The following is a 26,733-nucleotide window of genomic DNA, read 5'->3' as shown; positions in this document are numbered from 1 at the left end:
TATGTCCTGGAACCCTTTTTATAAAGGCCAATACCACACATCCCAGAGCTTGTGTGTGTGTATTTATCTCTTAAGCAGCCTTGTCACAAAAGCAAATGCATGAAGGGAATGCATTTAAAGGGATTGCAGAAAGGTTAAACACGGCACACTATTCACATCACAACCCATCACTGACCCTTGTTATAGCTGCCCTGTAAATATCTCCACCCCTCACACTCGCCAGAATGACTTCAGAGTACACATGTACTCTCACATTTCCCAATGGACTCATGTGCTGTACTGGACCTTAACAACAGGAGCTTAGCACCGCTTCACTGTATACAGAGCGCTGTGTTCCCATTTGGAAGGGCTTGGGGGGTCAACAGTGCCACTTGATCTCAATTCAATCGAGAGCGAATTGGGATCAAGTGGCGTTGTTGACCCCCGAAGCCCTTCCAAATGCTAACACTTTGCTCTGTGGTACTGTGAAGCAGCGGCAGCCGGAAAGCTGCAAATAGGGGAGGCAGAAAACTTGCTTCCGTTTATCCTGTTTTTGGTTTTCAGCTTGTTTTTCCACAATCAACAGACTTGCAGATTTTTCTAATAACACCCATCGAGCAGCTGATTCCATTTCACTTGATTGCATCTTTCAGTGTGGTGGCATTACATTTGGGCAATTCTCATTAAGTGTTTGCAAGTATAAGTGACCTGAGACAATTCTGTTTATACCAAAGAGAGCATTATGAGAGCATCACCACAATAGTGATTTCACATGAAGTGCAAAAATACAGAGAAACCACATTAGATGCAATTAAGTGAGAGGGAATAAGATCCTAATGAACAGCACTTACATAAACTGACATGATTTTTATTTGAGCATTAAGAAGAGGTTTAGGATGGTTATAAAATTAAGCAAAGGTCTCTGCATCCCCTGCTACCACTCACCGGCCGCTACTGCTCTCTGCTGTCAGTCCAGAAAAAACTAGAAGGGCAGCTGCAAACTTCCTCTTCATCTCCTGCCAGGCAAGTGGCATTTAAACCAGCGGGAGTCAAAAGGCTTCCACCTCTTTAATAAGGAGGCATCATGCACAGGAGGTTATGTGTATACCATTAAACCCAATAGGTCTACCTTGCGAACTGAATTTATATTTAATTAAGCACATTTTTGCCCTGGAACACATGTGTCAGTTAACAATACTGTAATGACATGTTCAAAGCCCTTTCGTTATATGTGATTGATGCCTTTTTCTGCTGTAAAACAAAAAAAAAAATCATATCTAACAATATACAGCTTACATTTTTTGCAACCAAGACATCTATAATAATCTCTGCAAACACAGTTATTGCCAAAGATAAGATGTATCCTACAGAAAGCTGGAACACCACTGGAGTATTGTAATTGGTGTATATTTATATGTTGTTTTATATTATTCAGAGTCTGCACTGACAACACTTACTTCTGCTGCTTGCTCACAGATATATGAAGGAAAAAAAATAAACCTGGAGGCCATAAAAATCTATCTCCCACTTCTGACCCACCAGTAAAACTATGGGCTTAAGATAAGTAAGTGGTTTGAGCAGTGTGCTCTACACTCATATTAAAACAAAATATCTTTTGTGTCATCTCCAAAGAATGTTCCTTTAAATTGATTATCCCCTTGATAATTAGTCTTGTTAACAAATGATTTCATTACAGTAAGACATTACCTAAACCAGTGCGAAACTCAGCTTGCTATCAGTTAAAGTATATTTGGCTGTTCATTACTAAGATTAATTTGGCTCTAGCCTGTTCTAATTTCAGGGCTGTATTTCTTTTCTTTTTCCAGAAAAAAAAAATCTATTTGTTGTGCTTCATCTCAGCAGGGCACACAAACATCAAAGGCGCATTAACCTACATTGTGGAGATGGAAACCTATTCTAAGGCAAAGAAACAGTGTCATTTATATTCCCCCGCTTGGACTGCGCCAGGGATACAGCGCAGTGGCTTGTGGAAATCTGGAACGCTTATATTTTTTCATGACAGGAGAAATTCCGCGAGGACCGAGCGCGATGTGGGAGGGCGAGCGGCACGTTTCCTTTCAATCCCCTCGCGCCTGACTGTCATCAGCCGCAGAGATTAAAGCCCCTGATCTCCCGCAGGTGGGTGGGAGAGTGAAGGGGGATGGGGGGGAGAGGGAAGGAGGGAGGGAGGGAGGGGGTGAGGGCCGGGGAAAGGAGACGGTCAGCGGCTCTTGGCGGGGACCCTACCTCCGTCGTTGTCCGTGTCGTCGCCGCACTCCGTTTCCATGACGATGTTGCAGCCTACGCCGCTCCAGCCTGCCTGGCACACGCAGTGCCACCCGCTCTGCTCCAGGGTGCATCTCCCGTTGCCATTACACAGGCCCGGGCAGCCATCTGAGACAAGGAGAAGGACGCGGATGCAGAGCATGCTGCACCTTTTGGGACCACTGTGCCACTGTCACCCAGTGACATCCATGATTTTTTACATTACTGTCTTTATTCCTGAGCGGTAAATTACAATATTTTATGCTGATCTTGCAATGTAAGCATGCACTGTAGTGCTCATGGAATGATCACCTGTTATACATCTTACCTTTGACAACAGCATCCAAGTAGTGTGCTAAAAAAGAGGAGGAAATAAGACATTCAATTGCTTTGTCTATATGTTATTTATGCATGTCAATAAGTAATATGACAATATCAATATTGTCAGAGGACTATTCCCAAAAACAAGCAACATTATCCTACAACCTGGATGTTCTCCATGGATGAGGAATACTTCATGAATAAGAGAAACAATGCCACTTTCAATTATAATCTAGTGTATTGTGCAGTTCAAGACAAATTGTGAAAGCTTTCAAGTCAACAGCCTTAACAGAAACCCTGCAGTGGGGGCCCCCATGACACCCTCAATGTAAATAATAAAGCCATTGAAAATGAATTGTGTTCAACCTTAAAAATATCTAATATCCAAAAATAATACTTTCATTTGTACAAGTCCAATGTTCAGAGTCCAAGTTGGGCTGTAACAATATGACTTGTACAAAAAAGCAGCTGAAATAAATTCCCAATAGATCGTTGCTTTATTTTTTTATTATTATTGTTTTTTTCAGAACCACTGAGGATGTCAACAACATATGCTGATGTATACAATACATTTCCATAGGGGATATGTAAACATGAGCAAAGAGAACAGGGTATGGATACAAGAATAATGAAATGCACTAAAAAGTTTTTCACTGAAGAGGAACTTGTTCTCTTCTGAGTACTATATTATTTATTACCAAAATTCCCCTCTTACCTCTTTCCAAAGCCTACTATTATTGGGATTACCAAGGCAATATGTGGGGGATATTTTCTATTTGTTACATACCCTGAGAAGCTATATCACCTCTGTTTCTCAATGTGGATGCGAAGGATGCATGACTAGCTGTGGTTTTACCCAGACAAACCTCTTCAACTGAACCTCAAATCTGCAATTTCATCTATGCTCCATATTTCACAGAACAATATTCTGTGCGGATGTTTATGGATATCAGCTTAATTGAAAAAAAAAACAACATCAAATGAGTGCATTTGAAAACCTGCAGGATAAAAAAAAAATACCTGGGCTAGGTCACGAAGATGCTAACAGTCGATGCCAACAGACGTGGTGCCCCTACCACAAACCTTTCAGGCTCTTCCAGTGTTTATTATGCATGGGAACTGCGTGTATAAAACATATATAGGAAAGCAGACGGTCACAGTTTTACTTTGGGGTAGTCTACTTGCTGCTCTGCTGGAACTCCTCACCGATCGTGCAGTGATCCCCTTCCCAGCCGGGTTGACACTCGCACTTCCCATCCCGGCACTGGCCGTGCTCCTCACACCGAGGGTGACACGCCCGCTGGTCACAGCCAGGCCCCTCCCACCCGTCCTCACACTGGCACCGCCCTTCCGAGCACACACCGTGGCTGCCGCAAGGCACCGGACACACCTCTGTGGAGGTAGAGGGACAGGAACACCTGGTCACACCAAGGACGCAGGCCTAGATTCTAATCTAGCCGCAGAACGCTATTCATGATACAAAGATAGGGGGTGAGGACTGGTGCTCCTCTATGGAAGGATGTGCTCTTCTAAAGAAGACATCCTATTAAATCACTAACTTCAGAAAGAATCCCCATCACCTTAGGTGCTCTTTTCCTTATAACTTGAAATGCCAGAGGAGATTAAAAACATTAAAGGGATATTAAAGCAAATTTTTCCTTTCCATTTGAATGCTGCATGAGTCTACCCATTAAAAAAAAGAAAGAAAAAAAAACTCAAAAAGCAATGAACCCATATGAATAGCAATGTTCTTTATTAATTTTTGAGGTGTATATTTAAACTCGAGTGGGACGCTGCAGGTGGAGGCACCCCAGCTCTGTACCATTCAAAGATTTTAATACTCTCATTTTTAACATTATACAATGAATAATTTCCATAAAAATGGAAAGTTCTTCCTGCCCAGCAGCAGCCAATCAGCAGGGAGAGGAAAGAGCTGCTGGCACACAAAGGCTACTTACCCATATGCAGTAAAAAAAGTTATTTCAAATTGAATATACATTGCCTTTAATAACAGTATTAAAATTGCAAGGGCTATCATGGCTCCCTTGCAATTACTTTACCACATTCCTCCTAAAACAAGGCTTCAGTGATTTGAATAACAGTGCATGTACAAGTCTCTCTCTCTCTCTCTCCTTCTCTCTCTCCCTCTCTATCATGAACTATCCCCTCAGTACAGTTGGCTGTAATTCATACTGATTTGTAATTATCCAATAACTATAACACAATTTGACATAAGGCAGCGGTGGTGGTAAAAGGGGGGGGGGGGGGGGGGGGATTTTAGGGAAGGATGGCAAGCATCTGCTGCCCTCTGACCAAGGCAGCTGCCAGGCCAGATATGGTGTGTCACGGTTGTGTGGGTCATAATAACATAACCATGTACAACCAGTCTCAGTATTTTCATGTGTACACAGGCTTTCTGATGGAAATCTGTTTGTCAGTCCCAAGGCTTCTGAAGTTAATTAACAAGTGGGCATTAAGGATTCACTTGCAATGTTAATCAAGATGTTTAAATACTAAAAACCATAATTAATAATTATGTCACTTGAGTATCAGGTTCTTAAATTAAATGCACTAATAAGACAATCCTGCTCCAAACTAAATTTACCTATTTCACTCGCTTTTATAACATAATATGTTCCTACAAGCCCTATTCTAAACTGAATTTTTGAGAATGGCATCTTATTTTTGTTACACTCCTCAACATAGGCTAGAAATGGACTGTTTTCATAAAAAAAACATAAATATGGAACTAAATATTCATAAAATGGTAGTACAGTATAAATAGTTGCACATTAAATATACATTTATATTTGAACATGAAGTACAGTATAAACATTCAGGATTGTCACGATTATAGAATTGCAGGACATGGAGAATGGCAAGACACAAATCACACAAGCATATATATGTCTCAGGCAGCAGAATATCTCACTTAATATACAGTTGCATATTACACAGCATATTGTGCATATTCAGTCTCAGATGTGCCCATGTCATGCTTAATTATTACATAAAATGAATAACTTTTATTTTGCTGCTTTAGGATGTTGTGAATTTCTGTGTATTACTCATGACTACAGTTCAATTCTTGATTGCTGCCATAGAATGTACAAAATAAAAAATATTAGTACTAAAAATATTTTAAAACTTCAAAAAATTGAACAAAGTGATATTTTCCAACTCAAAGACAACATCTCTATCAATATGTCTTGTGGGAAATAAGAAAAACGTTCACTAAACATCTCCATGCCTACAAAACCAATCTGCTCTAAGCCAGCAGCAACATTTGAGACAGCCAGAGTACTGCTTTTTTGATTTCGGGTAAAACATCAATGCCTTAATTTGCATCCGAAGGATGCTGCATGCTGGGCTCTATCTGTTTTAATTTCCTTGACATTACGCTCAATACATTATCGCAAGTGTTAGAGTGGGAGAGAAGAAGAAAGAGAGTAAGCTGCCACATTAATGTTTTTTTTTTTCCATGTGTTCAACTCCCCAGTCATTAGCAAACACAGTAGCCCCGTCATTTAGTGCCAGACAGCACTTTGGTGCATAATTTCGATTTCAGACAATGCAGAGTTTCGTAGAAAGATGAGATTTCGAATTGCAGAGTCCCTGTTTTCCTATGGACAAAGTGCCAAAGTATCTTGAGATAAACCAATCGGGCTAAATACCTAGTCTCATGGATACAGCATCGGCAGTTCAGTTCAAACCTGGCAATCAAGCCTCCTTACCACTTCTCCACCCATAAGCATCTAGGCTCATTATATACATGTTTTAAGCAATATTGTAGTAATTATTCCATGAATCATTTTCTTAACAGACACCATGACATCCAAGCTGATGGAATTTTACATTTCTTTTACTATCTTTTTTCTACTATTTTTACTATTTTAATAGTGCATTATATTTTTAGGACTTTACATCATTAAAATTCTCACCGCTGCTTTTTACTGGGCCAGCTGAGGTAAAGCACCTCACAAGAAGAACAACAGCAGTGATAGACTGGCCGGTAGATAAGGCTTATTTTTCCTCACCATTACAACTGGGGCTTTGGCTCTGTCCCTCATGATTTAGTCTCACTTTGTGACCTCACTATTTGGCAAAATAGAGGCTGAAAAAAACAACAACAACATGCACACGGCACTCCATTCTCTTTCATTAGCATTCACACCATATCAAGGACAAGGACTGCAGCAATGCCTGAAATCATGTGTGACTCCTTCCCCATACTAACCCTTAAAACAAGGACTAATGGAGAATATGGGTAAAAGGTAGATACACACATGAGGATAGATGGATACATTTTTTTATATGTATTCATGCCTTTCACTGTGCCTGTTTATATTTAGTGCAAGTGGATTTAACCCTAATATGAAAAGGACAAATTTAACCTCGATATAAATAAGGCTGATTTAGTAAAAGTTTCAGATGGTTAGATGCATAAATATGCTGACGGACCAAATGAATCTGACAGACTGCAGTCTGTGAAAAGCAGTGTAGCTTCATGAAGAATAAACAAAAAAAACCTGAATTTCCCTGGAGGAGTTTTATTAATTTGCAAACAGGTCTTGCTGCTTCTTCCTGAGGCAGAAATTGACATTCATTTGTATGTAGCATCAGCATGGTGCCCCATATGAGTGAGAAAGATTGAAGATTCCCTGCTGGAGATGAAGTAAAGAGGTAAAAGACACAAAGCTCAGACTCAGGAAGGGGCCCATTCTGTGGGAGGAACAGGAGCCATGAGGAGAAACACAATTTTCTCTCCACCTGTTGGGAAAGGATGGCTCCATGTGCTGGGGGTCAGCTGTGACTGAAGCTTTCCATCAGAGCTCCTTCTGACAGATTACTATAATCAACTGCAGCTACAATAGCAATGACACACCCCCACACACGCGTGCACACACAGATTAATGAAATACATTAATACACACACAGAAAAATATCAGAGCGCAATCATATGGAAACAGACACATACACGCACACATTCATATACATGTAATATTCATGTGCAAACACAGGCACCGAGCAACAGTACACCATACAGAAACCATACAAACACAAGCATACAAGTATCTGTGTGCACATACACAGACACACCAGTATCCAAACATTAATACAACTAAAGAGACATGCACACCTAACAACATATTTTTATGAGACACCAAGACATCCTAAATGGACACCTTAAAAGAAGCACTTGCAAATTATACTGTGACTACTACACACCAAAAATAAGTCATACTACTTACTAAGCTGCAACGTATTCATCAATTGTTTTCTAGCAATATTTTAAGGCACTTACTTATTTAACATGAAGTGAAAAGCTGTACTATGTTGTGGTGTATTCTAGGATCAACTGATTAACTGATTATCTCTGCTTCAGAAGAGGTGTGGATGGGGGTCTCACCTATGTAGCAGTCAGAGCCGGTCCAGCTGGGGTCACAGGTGCACGTGCCAGTGTCAGGCAGGTAGGTGCCATGTCCGGAGCACTGCTCCTGGCATGCTGGCAGGGGGCTGTCACAGCCGTCCCCACCCCACCCAGGTGAGCACAGGCACTCGCCCTTCACACACACTCCATGACCCGCACACTGGGGGTCCAGGCAGTCCACTGAGGTGAAGAGAGAGAGACAGACAGAGAAAGATGGGGGGGGGGGGGCAATTCTTATCCAAGCCAAAGAACATTCTGGATCCTCTCATGCTCATTAAAAGCCCATTGAGAGTTCAAATAACTTCACACTCTTTGCCTGTAGTTCAGTTTAAAATGCTACCTGACTTCACACCCGAAAAAAAGACACAGCTTACAAATTACATGCGTAAGAATAATAAAAGAATAATAATTGTGTAATTTTTCCAGAGAATAGCTTTTATCTCCCTGTAAGACTCCATGCAGTTTTGGAAACCTCTTGTAACTTTGTCTTGCCTTGGTCTGAAGTTAATAAAGGCATCTCATACCACTCATAAATTAAAAATTGTTGTACTGCGATATAAACTTCATAACATCTTTCAGAGTTCAAAACTGCCTGCCGCAACCCCACTCTCATCAAAAAATTAACAAGCCACAGCATAATCCATTTTTCAGGGTAGTTAACCGCACATCATTTCCATACACTTAAAGTCAACTCTCTGCTACAGCATGCCCCTTTGTTAAAAGCACTATAGCATATTCATCATGATGCTCTCAGCCTTTATCAGATTCTCAGTTTTGTTGGCGCAAGGCTGTTCCTATAATATTGATTTCAAGCACATCATGAGTTACTCTGCTTATTGACAATTTATTGGCTTTTGGAATTTTGAAATCCAATAACACCTAGTGGCTGAAAAGCAGGAGAGGAAGAATTTGAATGAAATAGATCGAGGAAATGTGTTAGTTGTATCATGTTCTGAAAAAATCTCATCTACATCTGCAATAAGTGCTAAAGTGCAATGAATACATTTTTGCTCAATATCTGTATGAGTGAAAACCATGATTAGTGTGCTATGCTGGCTACTTATAAACCAGGAGACACAAAAGAGTTAGTTGAAATAGCAGCTCTGTGTGTGTGTGTTTGTGTGTGTGTGTGTGTGTGTGTCTCCATGTCCAGTATGCCTGTGCATATACTTTCAGCGCACACAGAGAGAAACAGGAAAGTGCCTTGCCTTGCTCGCAGTTGTTGCCCTTGTAGGTGGGGCTGCACACACAGATGCCCTGGATGCAGGTTCCGTGGTTGGAGCAGGTGGGGTCGATGCACTGATCCTCCTGGATGTCACACTCTGGACCTTTCCAGCCGGGGTGACAGAGACAGTGGCCCTTTTCGTACTCCCCGTTCCCGCTGCACAGGACCGGGCAGGAGTCTGAAATGGCAGCGGCAACCACATGGCCAATTACTCACACGGGCACGTCACACGGTCAGATCCTCGCGGTCACAACGATCTAAGCATGGCATGTCCATTTCTCTCCACCTGCTCTCCAGACAGCACTGTGGCCATTCCCACTGAAGCTGTCCACTATTTTTATATTATTTGTTTGCAAAAGCAGACATTTTACCTACACCACCTACACAGCATACAGTTTATATATCACACTGCTGAATATCTTTACTGAAGCAACTTTGTTTATATATTTTGCTCAACAGCAATGTCCCGCTGGGAGTAAAATCTGAAAGCCTTCTAGTAAGTCTATTTTCCTAACTGCTACACGGCATGGGTGTACATTATTGCAGTGGACCCCTGTGGCTATCGTTTGCATTGCTGGTCACTCCCAGCAGGAGCCAATCAATGCTAGACATCCTCCTTCCCTGACATGCATGGATAGATCCCACATTCCCTGGATCCATTGTGTCTGTCACCAATACTGTATTAAGAACAATGCCTGTGAAAAATCCCCTGCCCGCTGCCGTTACCTTGGGAAACTTCAACCAGACACTCTGCCTCTCGTCCTGCAAAATCCACTTAATCCATGCCACACTGTGATTTGCTCAAGTGGTTTCTTGGCCAAACTCTGACAGCAGCGGCACTTTCTAGAGCAATCCCCTATGTGACTGGCGGACATGGCACGAAGGCCAACGTTTTTAATGATGTGAAAAAAGAGTGTTCTGCAAACAAATCTTGGAGCAAGGGCGACAAACATGAACCAAAGGAAGACAGATGGCAGGTGTTTCTCCCTCTTTTGCAGAGAGGGTGCCTTAAGCTTTGCTCTGTTTACAGTAGATGGAAATGTACCAGCAGATTGGTTTATTTGGCATTTATGCTTGAGCAGACTGCACCTTATTCTATTTCTGAGACACAGAATGTTAATAAGACCTGATAAAGTTTACAGCTCCTCCATCTTAGTTTATTGTTAATATGTGAAAAACAAAAAATGGAAATGTTAAGCTTATACTTTGCCAATGTACACACAATACCTACGTTGAGTGATTTCCAAATAAGCCATTGATATATGCAGCTTGAATTAAGATGTTACTTGAGAGTATGTTGTGAAAGAAATCTAAACACATAACTATCAGTGTTTTACTGAAGTTTCAAGATATCATTTAAAGGATACAGTACCAAAATTAACCAGTGTTTTTATTGTGTTGTGTCATCCAATAAGCTCAAATGGCTGGCTTTAGCTGAACAAATAAGATGAGATGTGAATATCTCATATCCCAAAGCAGATCTCTTTCAGCAGAACTTGGCAGTACAGCTCTGCTTCCTTTTAAAAATAGTCATGAAAAATTTAGCAAGAACTGCCTAATGACTTTAAGCTTCAACATCTTGCAGAGTAGACAGGGTAACCAGTAAGGTTATAACAAGGTCAGTAATATTTCCAAATGAGGGCTGTACAAACACTTTCACACACTTTCAAGGGAGCGAGTCTACACGGGCCGTGATGCTTGTCGACATAAAACAGCATGGCTAAGTGATACTGAGAAAAGAGCTGAGAGAAACGGTACATCTTAGATGGGAATATGGATCCCAAATGAAGCAGCATTTTTTTTTATGCTCTATTTCTGAGAACTGGACACATAAGGGGCAGATTCGATCCAACAATAATGGACCTTGTCCTTGATTTTGAATGACATATTTAAACATGTACCCCCTCCCCTACTCTTTATACATATGCTCAAAGCACAACAATGGATAAACTTCTTAATCTTCATGCTAAACACCCATTGCTGTTTCTGTTAATGATTTTCTTGCGTTACAATCATTTGTTGCATCTGTCATGGTTTAAGCATTTACAAGTCCCATTAACGCAGGCTTAATATTATTATGCATAAGTGTAAATGTGTTGTGCCTAAAGACAAATGCCATCCTCAGAAATACATACAGGCTTGGCTGACTTATATGAATGGTGTCATTTATTGCATTTTGTCTGCAATATTAAAACAAAAATTAAAACACCCTTAAACCATTTATTCATCTCTGTAATGTTTATTCTCCTGAAAGCGAATGTTTTAATTGATCGGTAAATGTGCTTCAGTAACTCCTCTATAAAGTGTGAAGAATAAGACAAATGAAACACTGCAGTTGAGTTCCTTTTTATTTGCTTCATTTTCTGGATGGATTCTTTCTTGCAGATATGCACAGTGGTCTACTGAACAATATATCCAAAGCTGAAGTATTTTCAAAGCGGCTAACATTTTTTTCATCTACTTAATGATATACACACTCCAATGGTAAATTGTATGAATATGCTAAAACTATTTTGTGAAAAATAAACTTTTAACTTTTAAAATTTCGGACCAAAAAACACATTCGGTCTCTGTAATTTCAGCTCCAAGCTATTTTGCCCTGGCACCAGAGCATGAAATACAGAAGCAGCTAAAATATGAATAATAAATAAAGAAATAGACACAGACAAAAATGAATGAATAAATGAGCAAACACTTTTAAAAAAGTCTGACCTTCAGCAAGCCCTTCAATGGATTTCCATAAAATTATGCAAATGTATCTGAACTCGTATTAAAATGCTGGGTCAACATACAATTACATCCCGGCAACGCAAAACTGCAGAGCGTGAAAGCGCAAATGATATTCGGGAGATGATCCTAAGATGTGCGTTTGCCAGAGACGACAGGAAAGAACACACCTTGCCGGGTGTCAGGTGTGTAGCGTGACACTCCCAGCACCTTGGCACAGCTTGACCTCTGCAAGGTCACGGCATTCCTCCAGCCTTTCCGCCCCACAGACAGCGGCTCTGTCTCGGTGACAGCAGCTGGTCTTGGATCCCCCGCTCCCCATTAGTCTTCATAACATCCCTGGCACCGCTCCCCTTCCCAGATCAGTAATAGGCCCATTACATTCGCTACAATAACTCACAGACCCGAGAGCCGGGGAGATTCAGTGAAGGTGTGGGAATCAGATAAAAGTAAAAGCTCACAACGGGAGAGGAAAAGACTGCTCTGAGTCCAGAAGCAGAGCTCCAAACAAGACTGATTCATAGGCTCACTCTATTCATGGCCGGATGCTCCTATGCAGGGTCAATCTACCCTAGTCCCGGTAGGCTGTAGTGTCTATATGGCATTTCAACCCTGGTCCTGGAGAATCTGCAGGGCTACTCAGCCCTACTCCTAGAAGGTCACAGTATCCTGTACGACACACTTCAGAAAACAATGGCTGTATTCTATAAATACATTAAGAGAGATGAGGAACTGAAATGTCCCTCCTCAGTTCATCACATGGCATTGTGTTTTTCTTCCCTTCAATGTCAGCTATGAACTGACACATTATACGCCGGGGAGACTAGCAAGATGTTGGGGCTTGTCCGCATGGCGCTCATGGCCAGAGCGCCCTGCAGGATTTCATCAAAAAAAAAGAAGGACACTGCTGCCATGTTCTGAAACCTCTCACCACCACCATTGTGCTCTTGTACGTTGTGAGAGGAGCGAGTAGATCCGCAACACATTCTAACTTGCTGCTGACAGCATCTGTTCCACACGCTCACCTGCTCTGTACCCTTCTGCCTGCATCCTCTCTGCTTTGAGTTCTCTGTGCCATATAGTTGTGTATGTCATAAATTACAGACTCACCTTTTCCACAGTCAGGTCCAAGGAACCCCGTGAAACAGTGACAGTGGCCTGCGACACACTCCCCATTCCCGTTGCAGTTAGTGGAGCACCCATCCATGGTTTCTGCAAACAGAGAACACACAATCTGTGACAAGCAGTAGGTCATGTGAGGCTCAATACGTCTCATTAAAACTTCTCAACGGTTTCTTAGGGCAGCAGGCAAATAAGAACAGGAATAGGAATAACAGCAATAAGAATCTGATGTCAGATGTCCTTCCACAGCCTTATGTATGTATTTATATGTATGTACTAGCTCTGTCTTTCTCTTCTAATGGAAGCCCAGCTGAGAGACTCATTAGGTAGGTTATTATGGCTAGCCTGCTTCTCTTGGGAATAGCCACCCATTTTGTGATCTTAAGTGCATAACTCCATTTTTAATTCAAACTGCTCTCATGCATATTTTATCTAAATGCAAAATGTAAATAGTAATTGAAATACGAATATCAAAATAGATTTCAGATTCCTGTTTCTGCTGTGATGACACAATTCTAAAAAAAAAGGTAAAAGAAAAGAAAAATACTTTAGAAAAAAAAACACTCCAACACGCAGAATTCCTTTCCTTGCCCATGGGGACTCAGTCTTGAATGCATTAATTTTCAAACTCTCCCTGTAGCCTATACAGTAGAGTGTGATAGAAATAGACAGAAATAAAATAGAGCAAGACCCTTATCAGGAGCAGATGGCAAGTACATTAATAAACCCCACTCCAAATTCAGCATATGGGCAGAGATGGGTCACCAAAGGTCGGTCAATTAGGGGTGATAGACTGTCCTCTGTGCCCTTTTAGACCACAAGCCGCTCTTTACATAAAATTAGCTGGCTTGCACTACCACAATGTTTATGAAATGATTAGACAATTCACAACACTGCATATGTAAACTAGGTGCTCTGCCATCAGGTGTCAGCACATCTGCCAGGAAACTAAACAATGGCACACATCTTTTTTCATGATTAAAAAAAGCTGGTCACAGAGAGAATAAATATGGAGCTATGTTTTGGTCACTCTCAGACTCTTAGACTCTGCATCTAGTGCCTGCATGGATGGGAAAAACACATACAGATGCGTGCAAAAAACCAAGAGCGTTCCCAGCATCACTGCAGCAGACCTTAATGTGACACATTTTGACAGTAACACCATTTCACTGAGAACCAGCAGAAACAATCTTTTCAATAATACATCAAAGGTAGTCCCCTGGTACGTCGAAAAAACAAAGACAAAAGTGACAAATGCTGAATTAAATAGGCTTCTACCCTAAGAGGATACACAATAACATTTGCTTTAAAATATTCATGCCTATACATTTTTATTTTTTTGTACATTTTCTTTATGTTCTTCAGAAACAACGCTGGGTAGCTGATTACTGTAAAGTACTGCATAATAGCTATTATACCACAGCTATCATGTTTGGTTTTCAAACATTTGGTTTAATTACAGAATGAGACATAATTCTATCACCTTTCTGTCCTGTTTAAGATAATGTAATGAAATTTAAATTATTTACCCCCATACTTTTAGAAGCTGAAACCAATACCATGTTAATCTGTATTCTTTATTTATGATAATACTGTACATGAAAACATACAGGCTAAAAACACTGTCCTAGACAGATACAGAAGTATTACTCATTGCATATACTGTACTGTATAAATATTTCATACATCCTGCATACACAGTTACACTGTTGTTCAGCATCCCCCTTCTCCCCGGTTAGTGCAGGATAGTGTAAAAATAAAAGTGTAAAATAAAATCCAACATCTACGCCATTAATCTGCTCCTTGTGCTAATATGTCCTTGCAAAAAGGACATAATAAGAGGTCTATGGATCTGAATTCATTAGATTTAATGCACTGGGTAAAAATACCTCCTTCAGCACTGACATTCTGAAACGCTAGTCTGAAGACAACTACTTGTACTGAGTACATGGGGTGGATGGACACATTGTTCGGTTGGCTAAGGAGTAGCCCTAGAATGTGGACTTGTACAGTAGATGTAGAAATATTGCAAAGCAGTACTGCTGATTTGCACAAAATTAGCATGCTCTGTGTGTCTTGAAAAATTTTAACAACCATGACCATATATAACCATAATAACCAAACCTTTAAAAATCTTTAATGTGTTCTCATTAAAGTTTACTGTTGAATCAATGGCCTAGATTCACTCCTTGTACATATTAACAATTTTGTGTGCAGGGTGTGTGTGCAACCATTCTGAAGAACATTTTGGAATTCATCGATCTGTTAGTTGGAATTTGTTCTTACATATGGAAAAAATTCTCAACTGCTTTAGACCACCTATAAAGAAGTACACATGTTTGAGAGAGACAGCATTTTTTGCCATACTGGTAAAATTGCTCCACTATCAAATTTATATGTGATCCAAATGACTATTCATATTTGAAATACATAAACACTCCATTTAATTTCCAATAAACAAATAAATATCCTAGAAAACTAATCTAATACATCATCATTTATGATTAACTTATTTGCCAAATTGTCATTTCTTATCATACAAAGATACAAAAGTAAACACACCTTTACTGTCTGGGATTATCAGGGATTAAAAAATGCTACTGAGAGAATTTGCATAAGAGATCCATAAATGTTTTTATTCCATCAAAAGTGCTCAAATGCAAGATCAAATTAGGATACATTTAGGTCAAGCAACCTTCATCGGTGGTATTCCTCTTATGCATAATTAAATGCTGAACCTCCGGCTAAACATACTGCTGATCACAATGCAGACACAACCCGAGGCTACATATAAACTGTGTAACACATATGTGAACTCACTCGATGGCAGACCGCACTATATGGTGCTAAAAGTCCGGTGGATGTATCTGTATGTTTTTTTGTATGGGGTGTGCAAGATCACACTGGTTTGCTGTGTCCTACACAATATGATCGTGAAACACAGGATCCATCACCCACCGGAGGAATGACAATGATGACCCAGTGTCTAAATCGCTCCAGTTTCAGACTCATGTAGAATTGATTGACCATGTTTGAGTCGAGGTGTAAATTACATGGAACCATGCACCTTTTCACTGGTTTAGAATCTGTTATGTCTATCCTCACATACTTTATATATGGAAGATAAATATTTCATTATTACACAATGCATATATACTTTTTGTATCCACCTCAGCCATAATTATTGTTTACATCTCTAAACAAAAAAAAAATCAATTTTCCTTGGCTTTTATTCAGCAGTTAGAATGTTCATGTATGGGATTGTTGTGAGTTTTTACTTACACTAACTACATTTCCCAAGAATAAAATATGCTTGTTTCTATGCACATTTTGATGAATGAGGCCCAATCAGTGTGTCAAAGTATTTAAAATGTTAAACACCTGAACAGGTTGACAATTCAGACTGAAATGCATCTTAAAGCCCTATTTGCAGAGAAAGACCAGCTTTTGCATCACTATACGCCACTTACCGATGATGGAGCTGAGAACAAGCACTTGTTCCATCTTCTTTCCATCATTGTAAAAGGCCAGATACCAGGTTCCCGGGTCCATGTACTCGATGAAGCCAGTCTCCTGCAGGGCATTGAGGATCAGATTCCTTGGCGCAGAACTGGACTCCTCTGTCCCCTTTGTCTCTGGTTTAATCAGCTGTTTTCCATCCAGCAGCTTGACAAAATCAAACTGTTGAACACAAAAAATCAAAAGTCAAAAGAGAGAGCATTGTCATCTGGGAGACATATAAGGTGTTGATGAATATACAGGCAGACAGACAGGCAGACTGATAGATAGGACACAGAGATAATATGGAAAACATTTCTATTTGAAATAAAAAAATACATTGTGTAATATCTCCACCATCAATGTAGGTTAAATTTTTCATACTGACACAGTTGACAATGGTCAATTATTTCCAAAATTATTTGTGTGTTTGCTTTTGAAATAGTACCACTAAAAATTTAGCATGAACAGGTAATTTTAGCTTGTCACAGAAGCTATTATTTCATAACAGCAAGTGGAGCCAGGCACACCGGATGTGTTATCCTGTAACAGGAAGTGGGGTCAGGCACACCGGATGTGTTAGGCTATAAAAGGAAATAGGAGTGGGCACACAGGACACTTTGGAGTATTAGGATATTTGTGGGAGTTGACAACTGCCTCAGGCACGGTATTGTGCTGCAGCCTCTGTTTTGTCACTCTCATTTGCTTAAGTTTTCCACAGATGAGGAGGTAGATTATTTCAGTATCTGCTGGTGACTGGTGCATAGCCTGTACACTTTCATGCCACAGGGGATGTTTTTGTTTTGTCCTACCTCCCAGAATTAAGCGAAGACTGATTTAAAATCCGCCCATGCTAACATGCCCTAGGGCATCAGAGCTGCTCTGATGAGCACGGTGACTCAGCTATGTTGAGTGAACGTGGCCCCCAGCAAAACTCTCCCCCTGGGTGAAGGAACATGGGTAATTTGTTTACAATTTTTCAAGTCACTGGGAGTAACATTAGGGTTCCGCATTAGGAAGCTTCGGCAGCACACACAGGTTGTAACCTCTGTGTGCCAAAGAAACACAGGCCCTGGGAAACCAATCCCATGCTGAAATAGAAATGTCTGCAGTGCCCCTTGGCTACTATCTTAAGATCCTAATCATTCACAATCCATGAAATTAAAAGTTTATGATGTTTATGGTCACAGTTACATTAGTCAATAATTTTGCTGGTACTGCTGTTATTAACATCTGTTATTCTCTCCATTTCCATCTTTCCATATTTCAGACTACTCTCACCCTCGGCTGTAATGGTGACATACCTTGGAAACAGGACAAAAATCCACAGGCTGATCAAGGGGACAGACTTAAATTAATGACCAAATCACCCAATTACACTCCCTCGTGTGCAGGGAGGGCTAGTTTGCAGGGATATTAGAACTGCAGGGTTTGACAGATGAATCAGTGATGGGTGCGACAAGCTTTGCTTGACCCAAATCCTGCCTCCAGTGACCTCCCAAGAACACTATCAGCAGTTATCGTGTATAACAGCGCCTGGTAAAGAGGAGCATATGTCTGTCAGTGTGAAGGGGCACCCTTTGGGAAAACTGGGGTGCAGATTAGTTTATGCTCACTGATGGCACAGACATACACACACACACACACACACACACGCACACACACACACACACACACACACATACACACAGTTCTCAGAGAATACTGGGGTAAAAGCAGGATACTTGTCATTTCATGTGTGATTTCACATCACAGGTATGGAAATGTAAAGGCATGTAGGTAGGAATATAGATACAAATATATGAAATCCAATAAGCCTGTTAGTAACATGAATTCATTTAGATGTTCTTAATGTTTGTAAATAATCTAATGATATTTCAAATGATTATTTATGACAGCACTTACAAATTTGTTAAATGATTCATGCTGCCAATCCTGATATCACAATATGAAGTGATGCTAATCTGACATGTATTTTAATGTAAGAGTGCTTGAATCCTGATTGTCGAGTTAGTGTTCATCTCAGGGGTTTTGATTAAAAATTTTGAAAAACATCTTGTTTTTGAGCCAAGATGGTCTCACTTTCATCACTTGAAATAATCACAAAATAAAGGATTTTTTTTGCTAATTACAAAGGAGCGGGGAGACTTGCACGTGTAACGTGCAGTATCAGACGGTGTCTTGAGAGGGATCCAAAACTCATGAACAGAAGCCTCACTGTGATCAAAGCTTTCCAGCCTTCAGCGTTTGTCACAAGGGAGTCAAACAGGGGAGACACGTTATTTAAGGTAATAGTAGTGCACCTGAGTGTGTGTGGGGGGGATGTTTCTCCGTCCGTAGATCCCCAGCAGCGCGTCCCGGGCCAGTGAGATGTTAAACTTGACGTAGGTCGGGTTGTGAACAGTGAGGTGGAACCTCCAGAACAGTCCTGGGGGAATGGCCTGCATCATCTGGGTCCCAATATCCACCTCCCCTCTATCAATGGCTTTGCCCCTCTGATACACACCTTTATCTGCAACACATAAAATTACATTATTGTCATTTAGCAGACACTCTTATGCAGAGCGACTTACGTCGATTTTTACATGTTACAATTTTTACACGTTATCCATTTATACAGCTGGATATTTACTGAGGCAATTCTGGGTTAGGTACCTTGTCTAAGGGTGCAACAGCAGTGCACCAGCAAGGAATCAAACGAGTAACCTTTTGGTTAGGGGCCCTGCTCCTTACGAATATGCTACACTGCCGCATTTTTCAGGGAGTACATCCACTGCTGGTGGACCACACATGTCCAGTGGAGTATAGCATGATACACATGAGCATATGATTTAAATAACTACGCTCACAATTTAACTGGTTTAGTAAATCCTTGAGCTGCTGTAAGAGAAAATAAAATCATGTAAATGTTTGCTTGGATATGTGCTGTATATTTATAAATCATCCATGCATGATCATTGAGTTGGTGTCCTATGTCCTTGGTTACCAGGTCACAAATTCAACCCAAATATTTAAAGAAATAGTTCAACTGAGAATGTATTCATATCTGAAGGTAGAATATGTTGAATTTGCACCATCAACATACTGAGTAATCAGACAATAAAATTTTCATGTACAAGAGGTTGCAGACAGCGCTTCACACTTATGGGGATTCCCTAGGGAGTTGGACCAAATATACATCCTATCATAGATTGGATTTTGAATCACCTCTCTAGGTGTCCAGTATCTCTGCTACATGCAAAACTCTTTAGAGCAACACAAAAAGATTTTACTGTCATTAGTTTATGGGAAAAAGATCTCATGTTGAACAATGAAGCAATAAACTAGAATAGCGCCATTAAAGTGTGGGGAAACACTTTTAATCACTCTAAAAACCCAAATCGCCAATTGATCCATTTCAACACATCACCGAATAGATTGGGTACCACATAAAAGGTACCTCACTAAGTTAACTCCAGACCCAAACGTCACTTTGTGCCCAAGAACAAAAACTGGTATTTTTGTGAATATGGCATGGAATGTCCAGAAGTTTACTTGTTGTAGGGGAAGATATATCTTATAATATCAGAACTAACAGAGAAGGAGATGCCCCTAATTGTTTTGTTGTTGAATGATGACTCCAAACTTTCAATTGATGAATGGCAGCAGAAAATCTGACCAGCTGGTTGGACAGCAGCAATGCAATTGATTTTCTAAGGACCTTGAATATTGTTATAGCATTTTCCTGTATCTAATGTATAGTATCTGATAAACTGACAAGTAATGACTAAAAAAAGGATGCATTTACTTTCAAATAAAATATTTACAAAATATAATGTAATGCCAGTTTGGTATTTACTTTGAAACAAAAGTTCAAGAGAGAATCTTTCAAACTGATATATGTTCAGGATTCCTCCTTGCTTGGGCTAACACTTTATTCTCTCTTCTTGGTTGCAGAGCAGGACACAGCTGGATTCCTTTCTCTCAGTCCCCCTTTGAACAGGAGGCCTCGTTCTTTCTCCCGTTGATGTTTGTGGCTCTCCTTGGTTATATTCAAGGGCAGTGCTCCGGCTCGAGCTTAGCTCAGTTCTTTCACTCGAGTCGGAGTTCCTTAAAAGTCTCTCTAACTTAGTTTCTCACTGCAGCTGGAATGCTGAACTGAGGTTGGCACAGTTTCACTCAGAGCTACTTAATCACCAGATGACAGTTTCATGTTCACTATACTATAGAAACATTCACCATGTGGTGAGGGCTATGACCCTTTATTAGATCCAGTAGAAATAGAAGAGAAGATTATTAGCCAATCTAAAAATAAGCAATTCTCTCTATGGTGCAGAGAATCATATATAGCATTTCAGGCAGGGCCAGCATGAACTAGGTGTGAGCCAATCCCAAATCTATACTATCACTTTAGATAGTGAGAGGTGTAAAGCAGATCCAAGCTTTATGACCCTTTGCTTGAGCATACTTTGGGGAGGATTCTTCATTCTCTCTGATCTGGTGTAGAGGAAAATGGTTAAGTTCAGTAAAAGACGTTCCAATCCCAGCTTCACTACAACTCCACATCTCCAAGGACAGTTTTTCCCTCTGCCAAACGTACACTATAAGATCTTCCCACAGTTTGATTTAATCATATTACCTCGCTACCATATTTCCTGATCAGGATGGAACCTGGATGCTGCAGGTCAGGATGGTGACATCTCAAGCTGAAGAAGTGTGAAGGTCGACAACCTCCCGAAACGCACTGCAGTACTGCATAATTATTAAGTCTGAGAGGTGCTGTGACGTGATAACCCCCTACGGCGCTCTTCATAGCCAACTGAAACTGATCAGAAATGACAAGCTGATCAAAGTAAACAATGATAGAGAAGAGGAGAGCTGAGCCTCAGAGCATGTGAACCCCAGTCAATGAGGAGAAACGCCTCGAGCTGTGGCAGAAGACTGTCAACATGACATCAGTGTTGCTGAGTCATATCATGACTGTAAGATATCATGGCCATTGTGTGAATGATAGCGTTAACCTTCCTCATTGTAAGTCCCTGTGGTAACGATTCATTCGATAAGAGGCTTCATAATGCACAGATGGCACAAGTTACTCATGGATAACACGATCTAAGATTAATGTTAGAACGCATTGCTCTCATCTCAAATGAGAATAAAATTGTTTGTTATAAAGAAAAATTGCACATGCTTAGAAGACAAAGGCGTAACAAATTTACATTTATGAAGGGGGCTGTTGATTGTCAGTCTCTTATCTTTGCCCTACTGTTTTGAGACATGTTTAACCATTTTCAGAGCAGTCAACAGAAATTGTGTTCATCATTACATTCAAGCATTATATTCATCCCATGGAAAGGTCAACATCCATTGTCACTCAGGTAGTACGGGTATCATTTCAGACCCAGAAATGTTCTCTGATCACAGGGGCAGCGCCGTCAAACACGTGTGATCTACAGTGGTGCGAAGAGAATTTCTTGTGCACACAACTCCCAGATATCAGTGTGAACATATTATTCATACATGATAAAGTTCTATGTCAGCATTCTGCTTGACAGCATACCTGAGACAGCTCACTTCATTGATTCTTTAATTGTCTCACGAGTTATTGTAGCCCACCTCTGTCTGATAAGGTGGTAGATGAGTCCTCATTTGATTAACTTGCCAAAGTATTTAGATTCATCCTGCACCATTGGAGTGTGGTTTTTTAAATGGGGGTAAGTCCTTGCTCCCTTTGAAACAGTGCTGTTGACTCTGGCATTTTTGGAACTTTTCCACAACAGTCTCAAGCCAAAAGAATACCCTGAGGTTTAATCAACTTATCATCTCTTCTTGTTGGCCTCTTTCCCTTGTCTCTTCAAAGTCTTCAACAGAAATTAGCTCTTAAAAGAGTTCAGGCATACAACCTGATTAATTTTACTTGCCCTCGGGTTTATCTGAATTAAACAATTACACCTGTAATGTATTTTCTAAGAAACTCAACCATCTTTTTCAATTAGACCTATTGCTACGCACATCTTAATGAAGAACTAAACAGGGCAGTTTTAATAGCAACCAGGCTTGACATGAAGACAATGAAAAAGGAGACTTCATGTCTCTTTAAACCCCAAACCAGATCAATGCAGATAAGTTTAATGATTTTTTTTCTGAAGAACCCGCCTAAGGAAGAATAAAAATATCACAGAGGAGCAGGTCATTATAATTAAGAGAATTCAATTAAAAGGTTTTTGAGTAGGTACCTAATAAGATCACAGCCGTTCTTCCAGTTTTGTTGCCAAATTAATGTCATTTGAAGTCACTAAGGCGATAACTCCATTGGTTCAAAAGGCCAATCCATTTATATTACATATTTAACCCTTTAACCGCACTTTTCTAGTTTAAACAATATAAGCATTCCAAGATAGCACAGATAGTTAACACTTCAATCATCCCATTACTGTAACACATACACTTAATTGAACCATTCAGCTCCTGCTTCTTGCAAATTTGCCTTGTCCTCTTTTCTTCATTTAATTTACAAAGGGAAGTTCTAAAAGTACTTACAGTAGAATTGCAATGGCTGCATTTTTAAATGTTTTGCAAAAGATTAAAGTTATGAGGCCTTTATAATAAATAATAAATTATGTTTCATGATAAAGCTTCCCAAAGCCTTTATTATGGCTGTACAGATAGCATTTTGTGACTGTACTTCAGAGGACTCATCTCTGGCTGGAGGCTGGAGGTAACTTGAGAGTGCTGCTGTGCTGAAGCTCTATCACTGCATAACAACAAGGCAGGAGGTATAGGAGTGATAAACCGCCATACAGTCGACCAGAAAGTGAAGAGAGCAGGAAGAGATGTGGCTTCACATCCGCGTCCTCTTCAAATAAACATCTTTACTATATTAGCTGGTTCCATATTTAAGCAATTCAACATGTTTTTAGTAGAAATAAATTTCACTCTTATTAAGGGTTAAAACATTAACAGTGTACCATATCAAAACTATTAAAAAAATCTTTCAAACAAAACAACCTGTTCTTTAACCTTTTATTAAGTTAACCTATTATTTTCACTACTGCTATAACTTCCATTAGTATTATGAAAAAAAGCCATACCAGTTGCTCAGCAACAGTATGGAAGCAGTAAAGAAAACAATTTGTTGTAAATATGAATGAATTACATATGCTGTTCTGTCCATCTCTGAGTACACTATTGAAACACATCAGCACTTTAGGCTTAATAACTCAGATTTTGATCAGAGACCTCTTGTACATATGAACACGAATTTATAAGATTTGGACATGCAGTTTGCATACAACTGTGTGGCACTGACCCCACCCTTCATGGGACACAGTCAGTCAGGCAACAGAAACCATTTCGGTCCAGATTCAATCTAACCTGTGTGGTACTTTGCCCATAAACTTTTACACTTATGCTCTCAAGAAATGTAATGAAATGTTGCATTTTTTTACTGTTACTAATCCGCATGAATTATTCAGTTGTTTAAACATACAAATAGTACTGTGTTCTGAATGGTAAGAATGTTTTATGGTTAAATGTTTTATCATGTTTTAAATTAAAGCAATGACAAAAAGCTACATAGCATTTCAAATGAATTCCTTCTCCCCTCCCTTACACAAGTTGCTTTGGCAGACATTTATGTTCTCAGTCATGCTGCTGCATTGCAATGCTGCTGCATTCATACACTGAAAGAAGCAGTGTGCAGCAGTGCTGACTGCCCAAGTTCTCACTTAAGGGTTAATCATAACACACACTGTCACCTGGGAAGAGATTATGGAGCAGGCACTTTCTCTTTCACTTTAATTATGTGTATTGTGCTTATCTTCATTAATTTGAGCTCATAGACAATTCAAAATAAAACGACCCAGCAGCCCCTGCCCCCAGTGAGGTGCACGCTGCATTATAAATTGTGATAATCCATGGGACCAAACTGATGTGTTATTTTGATTTGATATGCTTTCAACTTTGATATTTTTTATTGTTTATTGTTTGCACTGCTTGTATTGTTTTGAAGAAAAATTAATTGATCATGTGGTCATACAGCGCAGCAATATTTAGTTTTATATTTATTTAATCTAATATATTTTTTTTATTAACGGAGCAAAGCTTTCTTCAGGATGATGCAGTGCTTTGGCAACAGTATACACTATTGCTGTCAGCTGACTGTTTCACATCCAATCTACAGCAGCCGGTTATTCCTTTCATCCAGTACCATCTGAGGTGGTCTGCTGGAAGCAAGCTGGCAGCACAGTTGCCTCTTTCTGCCTCCCCAGGCCACACTTGCTTTGGTTTTAGCCAGTGAGCGAGAGGCAGCGACACTGTCCCTGCCCTGCACTGTCCCTGCCCTGCACTGTCCCTGCCCTGCACTGTCCCTGCTGTCACACAGGCTTGGAGAGAATGGAGGTGGGGCTTGTTTTTGCAATGTTTTAGAAATGAAATTGAATCACAGTAAATGGAACTGAGTCATCTAATACATCTTTGACAATTTGCATTTTTTAAAAAAAATCAAAATCAGGTCTTTATAATGTTTAATATCGCCGTCACGCAATACTTCATCTGCCCATCTTGAAACAACACTAACTTGCCCTTGCGCACTACATTTTGTATGCACTTGAAAAAAGATAACACTGCTCTTTTAAAATGTATACCAATTTCATACGTGTTACAAAACAGTTCTGAGATTACTCCTAACACCCTGCCCTCCTGGCCTCCCTGGAAAGCCAGAACGGTGTTATAGTACACAGCCTCACTCTCACCTGCTTTATCACCTCTGCTGCTCTTGTCAGGACCAGATGTGTCTGGAGGCGAAAAGGTGGTTTCCATGGTTTCGGAGTCCTTGTTGAATTTGCTGATGCCATTCTCGTACAGCTGCCCGTCCGCTGGTTTGAGATGCCAAGTGAGGCCGAACAAGTGCACTGCTGTGAGGAACAGAGACGTGGTCATGAGCCTTACAATGGGCAGGAAAAGGCCAGCCACAAAAACAAGGAGCCACTGAGGCCAATCGGCATCATGTGGTGTCCTTGGGGCTTTGAAGCATTCCAGTCTATTCATCATTGCACCCTTTTTTGTGTATCAACATTCCAGGCAGGAAGAGCTGAATCCTTGTTAATTTCCTGTCTTAAACACCTCACGCTGTTCATGCGCTTATTAAAGCACAGTGTGACAGAGGTGGGCAATTAAGGCAGATCTTCGGAGATAGAGTCTGGGGCACGCATTCAACTGGTAACATATTCTTTTATGCATGACTAATGATCTTTTCAAAGCTGTTACCCAGTCAAAATCCATTTAAGCCTTAAAAAAATAAAAATAAAAGGGTATGGAGATTTTTTGTCACTGTTGTAATCAAAGGGGCTTTTACCAAATTAGAGCTCACCTTCTAATTACTGTAAAAATATATAATCCAGCACCTCTTTCTGTTATCTGGAGGAACAGTGTGACCAAATGACAAACTAAGAGAGCACTGTAAATGCACCAGCAATAATTGTCCAATTACGAACAACTACAAAATCACTGCCAAAGATCATTTAGTTTTGGTTTGTAAACTGCTTGGTTTCCAGGATATGGAATGCACAAGTGGCATACTGCACCAATCACCATTGATTGGAAAGATCATTGTGATATGTGCAAACAGTGTACAGTATTTCCAGACCTTCATGTCTGTTTTGTGCTTTAATTTGATGGTTTATTTACATGCTAACAAATATATTATTACCAGCAAAATAAGGTAATGTATCGTCACTTTTAATAGCCCAGATGAAAAGTTGGGGAAAATCAAAACATCTTTACATTACGAGTATCAATTTGCATTTACTTCCAAAAGCTTACACAAAACTTTAAATATTAATGACAGGTTCAGTTATAACCATACAGGCATAGTTGTGCTGTCTAAAATATTCGGCTGCTGGTACCAGGTAGCATTATTACATTGTATATTGACTGGGATTAATGAAGGATACTTATAAACTACTGACAGTATTTCCTCACACAATGCTGTTCTTAGAAAACTTGAAAACTAGACCTCACAGAGTTGGCAGTTCAAACTCCAAGGTTGAACAAGGTATTGTACCCAGGATGCTATGGAAAAAATAAATATTGGAAAAATTCAAACAGCCAGACTATGGATGTGGTCATCTGCTAAGTACCGATGACATAAACACAAACAGCAACTCCTTGTATATTACAGCAACTA

At 40.0% G+C, this 26,733-nt stretch overlaps 1 protein-coding gene across 1 annotated transcript in view; it reads right to left on the bottom strand.

The window, feature by feature from the left end:
- LOC118790796 (teneurin-1-like) overlaps positions 1–26,733 on the bottom strand; it is a 183,381-nt gene that overhangs the window by 49,170 nt on the left and 107,478 nt on the right. The window contains exons 6-14 of the mRNA XM_036547853.1: positions 25,301–25,462; positions 18,872–19,080; positions 16,541–16,751; positions 13,059–13,160; positions 9,205–9,399; positions 7,976–8,176; positions 3,772–3,957; positions 2,573–2,599; positions 2,227–2,373 (exon numbers count right to left, since the gene is read on the bottom strand). Coding sequence (XP_036403746.1) covers positions 2,227–2,373; positions 2,573–2,599; positions 3,772–3,957; positions 7,976–8,176; positions 9,205–9,399; positions 13,059–13,160; positions 16,541–16,751; positions 18,872–19,080; positions 25,301–25,462 — 1,440 coding nt within the window. The remainder of the gene's footprint in view (positions 1–2,226; positions 2,374–2,572; positions 2,600–3,771; positions 3,958–7,975; positions 8,177–9,204; positions 9,400–13,058; positions 13,161–16,540; positions 16,752–18,871; positions 19,081–25,300; positions 25,463–26,733) is intronic.

Source organism: Megalops cyprinoides, chromosome 16, assembly GCF_013368585.1.
Source record: "Megalops cyprinoides isolate fMegCyp1 chromosome 16, fMegCyp1.pri, whole genome shotgun sequence".
In the NCBI taxonomy this organism is placed as follows: domain Eukaryota; kingdom Metazoa; phylum Chordata; class Actinopteri; order Elopiformes; family Megalopidae; genus Megalops; species Megalops cyprinoides.
The sequence above is the reverse complement of the archived record's forward strand: the minus strand, read 5'-3'. Positions and strand labels throughout refer to the sequence as shown.